We start from the raw sequence: 5,048 nt of genomic DNA, 5'->3' as shown, positions 1-5,048 counted from the left end.
TGTCGCATCTTCACTTCCTCCTACTGTACAAAAATAAAGCCATAATATCCCGGATACGGCCGCTGCCATCTTTTGCCATTTGGAGCCAATTATGATGTGAAAACCCCATTTTTATAGCTTAGAATAACTAATTTAAACCAAACTTATCAGAAAAATGAGCACTTGAACATACATCAGTGTGATAAGAACTACTAAAGTACCAGAAACCATTAGATAAAAATTACTGGAGGAGGAAACATATAATACCATCTATATCTGTTGTATCCTCTTGTTAAATTGTAGCTCGTCTTCACAACGTGCACAAGTTACACAGAAAAGATGTTTTCTCTCTTTAATATTTAGACCTTGAATGTCAGAGACAATTAACACAACATCAGTGGTGTGAAACAAGTGAATCCGATTATCGTTGGCTATATTTAGGTGATTTTTATTGGGTTAAACATGGACACTAGCACAGACATATTGTTTCATCCTTGTAGAAATACAGTACATAGTTTCACCACTTCTATCAAGTCAGATCTGAAAAGTAAAACTAGATGCAGCCCTGTGAAGCCGAGAGATGTTCCACTTGCTCTTCGCTATTCCTCTTGCTTCAGTAGTTGGAGCAAACATTTTCATGATGTGCTTTACCTCCGGCAGCCGTTTTTCTAATTTGAAGCATGTTGAGTCTCGCAGCATCAGATCCTCTTGCTAATTCTTTTGAAAGTCACGCCCTTCTCTCCTGGAGTTATGCAATACTAGAGGACATGGTATGGAAAAGATAAAGATGACTTGGAATGAAAATACAAAAAAAAAGCCAAAAGAGAATTTGTCTCAGTAAGTTTCAAGGCTTTAGCACATGTGAAGTGGTTGCAACTCTTACCATCACAAGCTTATCCTCAACGATCTCTGCTGTGAAGTGGTACTGAGGAAACTCTACTGAAATCTTGCCGCCTTCAAAAGTGACAGGAGCCTGCAGGTCACAGGGATGAAAAGGTCACAGAGAAATGTCCAATGAGCTTAACTGCATGAAAACTTTATGACAAGTCGACAAATACGTGTCAGATTTGCTGTTAAATGAGGATTTTCTTCAGGGACCTCTTAATAACTCACCTTGAATTTGGAGCCCGTCATTGTATTCAGCTCACACTCCTGACCCACGCTGAACTGATTGGACCAGGTCCAGCCGGGAATGGTTTGCGTCCAGGTGAAGTTGTTCCCATCCTGAACCACCTCTGTTACCACTTTGTGGTCTGTCTTGGCATTAAGAAGGCCTGTGACAGAAATTCGACACAAAGTTTAAATGAACGACGACTCACATTCATCCATTTATGAGTTAAGTAATCAGTAAGAAAATCTGTATACCAATCACTTCCAGAAACTCTTCATACTTTTCTTGAGTCTCCAGCTCATATTTCCCAGTGAAAGCCATGATGGTGGAAGAAAGAGACGAAGTGAGGAAGGAGTTTAAAAGAGGAATAAAAAAAAGAGGAGTGGCCTCCTGCAGATACTCTCTGTTCCTTCTGAATCATACCCACCGCTTCCTTTTCTCTCACATAAAACTCACCATGTGTCAGTCGCACGTGTGTGAAAAATGTCAGCCGGTATTTTTCCAAGACAATTTGTTGCATTGTTTTATGCTACAGTGTCGTAACCTGGCAAACATCCTCGGCATTTCTCTGCTCCTCAGTCAGTCAGTGTCAAGTTGTTCCTGCACTTTGCAAGTCTGAGCATGTATGGTGTAGTAAAAAAGAACATAAAATATAGGAATATAGGACTGTGTACATGTTACTAACATCCTTCAAATAGAGATCACGAAGGTAGTTTCAGCTTTATGTAATCTGTTTCCTTCTTTCCTTGAGCTGTAGCATTGATTATGAACTGTAAATGTGAAAATAACCTTCTTGAAGTTAAGATATTAAATGTTTCTTGTCAAGAACTGCCTGAAATAAATAAAACTCCTCCAGCATAACCCTGCATACAATGCACATAACCACAAGTTACAATTATTTATTTTTATGCTAAAAACCTGTTTCTTTTTTGTTTTCTCAGGTTACATTGTTCTGTTGACTTGCTCTAAGATGAAAAGACTATTATTATTATTATTATTATTATTATTATTATTATTCTCATCATCATTATATCTGGTATAACAATTAACTTAATGATTCAAAACAAACATAAACCTGATAGATTATATCCATCTACATTTAAATCAGTCACATTATTTTGTGTTTAAATACAGTATGCAGCTCAGGTTACATTTCTGGAGAGACAGACACAGAGAGAAGTGGACACTCTAATTAAAAAGAATAGCTGGAAATATCCATTAAGTTATTAATTGTAGTTTTTATAAGGACAGAGCCAGTGTTTTATTAAACTGTGGGTTGTAGCTTCATACTTAATGTACCAGTCAATCATGTCAGGGTGAATTTGAAATGTATTCTTTGGGGAAATGTGCACAAATAATTCACTCTAGGTAGATTACACTGCCTTTACACTGAATTAGGTTTTTAGGACACACCGAGCATTGATGCTCGGTCGGTGGCTGTGGAGACACTGAGGCTGATTGGCTGCCACGACGCAGACGGACACACTGGGGTAACGTTTTCACACCATTTGATGCAGATTAATAACAGTATTGAATCAGGGACATTCAGCTAATAAACTTAAAAAAGGTTTTACACGGACGAACTTCTGCGTAGCAACTCGAACACTGGCCGTTGCTGTGTTGGGTTTTGACTTTCGAGCTCGCGAGACCAAACGCAGAGCATGCGCTCGCGGAGATGTTCTCCTGCGTCGGCCATATTGGAGAGGTCAAAGTCAGTCAGCAGTGCGCAGAGATGCAGGCTTCATCCTAAAACCGACAGTAACTCGCTCATTTCTGAACCGATTTTCATGAAATTTGGTTTGTTCATTGACGTCACCAGCTCTGGTTATCATCAAGACATAAAAAAAAAACGTTTATTTTTACTTTGAAGCTACAATGTTGGAAAAACTCCTCTTTGTCAAACTTTCACAGACAAAATAATGCTCCTTTCCTGGTTAGTTTCTCCTCACAGATATGGCATCTGGAACAACAGGGACATATTCTATATATAACACAAATCATTGTTCTTGGAAAACTGGTTTGGTCATTAACTCTAGTTATTGTCATACTCTGAGACAGGTTCGGCATTCCTACACCACCAAAAGAATATGATTTAGTTTTTGTTTCCTTCTGGTGTTGCCTCATTAAAAAAAGAAGTTGTCTCTGTTCCAAATGTTGTTTCCTACTGGAATAACCTCTATCCAGACCTGGAGGAAAATAAAATTAATTGTCATGTGTTTGGTGTGATAACAGTGCTTTTATTGTGATCATATGCTGAATTTTTTTGTGTTTTCCATAAATTCATATTCATTATAGCAAACCCAATATATATGTGCAAACAACTTTTTAGTTAAACTTACACATGTATGTTGTACCCTCAACATTGCACGTTTTCAGTTCCACTCACAATTAATTCAAGTTATATATAATATAATTATATATTTCAAATTCATTAATTTATCTATTTTCAATTTATATGTAGTATTTCTCTTTTATTTATTGATTTTGTTGTTGTTTTTTTGGCTCTGGTCAACACCCTCTGTTGTCTTCACTTATTTAATGTTCTGAATATGTATCATGTGTCAAAAAATGTTTGGGTAGGAGCACTCCCTGGACAAAAAATAAATTAAAAATTAAAAAATAGCCAAACAAAATCTTGACTCTCATCTGAATGAAATTTAGTAGTTCAGTACCAACTTAGATATTTTTAAACTGTAGTGTAACACTGTGTCTTTTTATTTTGGCAGTCATGGAGGCAAGTGGACAGTCCTTGATGTCAGATAGTGACAGTGAGTAATTCTTTTGTTGTCTGAAACACTGTAAGAACTAGGAAGAAGAAGATTACTTAATTTAACATTAAACGTATGTCTTTGATGTAGAAATGTGTTAAATGTATAACTTTCATGGACCTAATAGGTGAGGATTTTACAATAGGATTATCTAACTATTCTTTCTGGTCGATTCTTTTGTTTTTTATTTATAGTGGTGCTTATACAGTATTGTCGTTTTGAGCAGCGCAGTATGCAGGGTTCAACATGCTCTGTTTTTTTGTTAGAAATCCAAAATGAACACTTTATAGGTCTCATCCCTTATAATTCACATCCAAATTCTTTATGTTTATGTTATTTATTTTATTTTATTAGCTACTGCAGCTACTGCTTCCTGCCTTCTTGGGGTCCACATGCATTGTAAAGTGCTTGGATGTAATATTCACAAAATTTAACAACTAATATGACAATCTTAATGTAATATGAGATGAATGTTCATCAGCTGCATTATGAATATAGAAAAAAATAAATCGATCAGCCATATGTTATGCAGTTAACTTGCTGCCTAATATATCCCACCCACTGAAAGGTTCCATCATAACGAGATAATCAGTTTTATTCACTTCACCTGTCAGGGGTCATAATGTTATGGCTGATTGGTGTAAGTATCAAATGAAGCCTTAAATCCAATGAATAACATAAAATGAATTTCCTGTTACATGAGACATATCAATGTTATTTTTTCCCTGCCTTCCCTCAGAGGAGCACTTTGTGGATGAACATAAGGTTGAGTTGATCTTCACTGTGCACAGCGTTGATCCAATTTTGGATGAGCTCCTTACCAAGGGGGTTATTCAGCAAGAAAGTTATGACAAAATCAGGGCTCTCTCGACTTCGAAGGAGAAGATGAAGGAGCTCTTTGAAGCTCTGGAAGCTGCTGGAGGTGGAGGCAAACACATTTTCTACGACATCATTAAGAAACTGCAGCCACATGTTATTGATAACATCTGCAATCCCCCAAGGTTTACAAAAAAAATGTAAATAAATTATTATAATGAACGTTTAAAAAACAAATTGGAGAAACGTATGGTGTCTATGACAAAAGTTGAGACAGGCACTGTGGACAACACAGGGGTTCTAGAGTTTAGACAAGAAGACCGTGTATGTTGAATGTAAACAGAGAAAAGCAGCATGCTAATGTGCTTATGTGT

The 5,048-nt window shown here is 36.7% G+C and overlaps 1 protein-coding gene across 1 annotated transcript; it reads right to left on the bottom strand.

Moving 5' to 3' along the window:
- Window positions 1-315: 315 nt before the first annotated feature.
- LOC118333357 (gastrotropin-like) lies at window positions 316-1,442 on the bottom strand. Its single transcript, XM_035668952.1, has 4 exons — window positions 1,345-1,442; window positions 1,093-1,253; window positions 863-952; window positions 316-737 (listed from the first exon to the last, which is right to left on the bottom strand). The coding sequence occupies exons 1-4, from the start codon at window positions 1,409-1,411 to the stop codon at window positions 678-680; spliced, it is 378 nt and encodes a 125-aa protein (XP_035524845.1). The 5' UTR covers window positions 1,412-1,442; the 3' UTR covers window positions 316-677.
- Between the last annotated feature and the right edge of the window lie 3,606 nt (window positions 1,443-5,048).

The sequence above is a fragment of the Morone saxatilis genome, unplaced genomic scaffold, assembly GCF_004916995.1.
Source record: "Morone saxatilis isolate NCDOM2014 unplaced genomic scaffold, NCSU_SB_2.0 Contig22, whole genome shotgun sequence".
Lineage (NCBI taxonomy): Eukaryota > Metazoa > Chordata > Actinopteri > Moronidae > Morone > Morone saxatilis.
Note: the sequence above shows the minus strand (reverse complement) of the source record. Positions and strands in the feature narration are given on the sequence as shown.

Coding starts and splice junctions, on each gene's coding strand:
- LOC118333357 (XM_035668952.1), bottom strand. CDS start 1,411: ATGGCTTTCACTGGGAAATATGAGCTGGAGACTCAAGAAAAGTATGAA. Junction 1,254..1,344: donor AGAGTTTCTGGAAGTGATTG/GTATACAGATTT, acceptor TTTCTGTCACAG/GCCTTCTTAATGCCAAGACA. Junction 953..1,092: donor TGACGGGCTCCAAATTCAAG/GTGAGTTATTAA, acceptor TGTGACCTGCAG/GCTCCTGTCACTTTTGAAGG.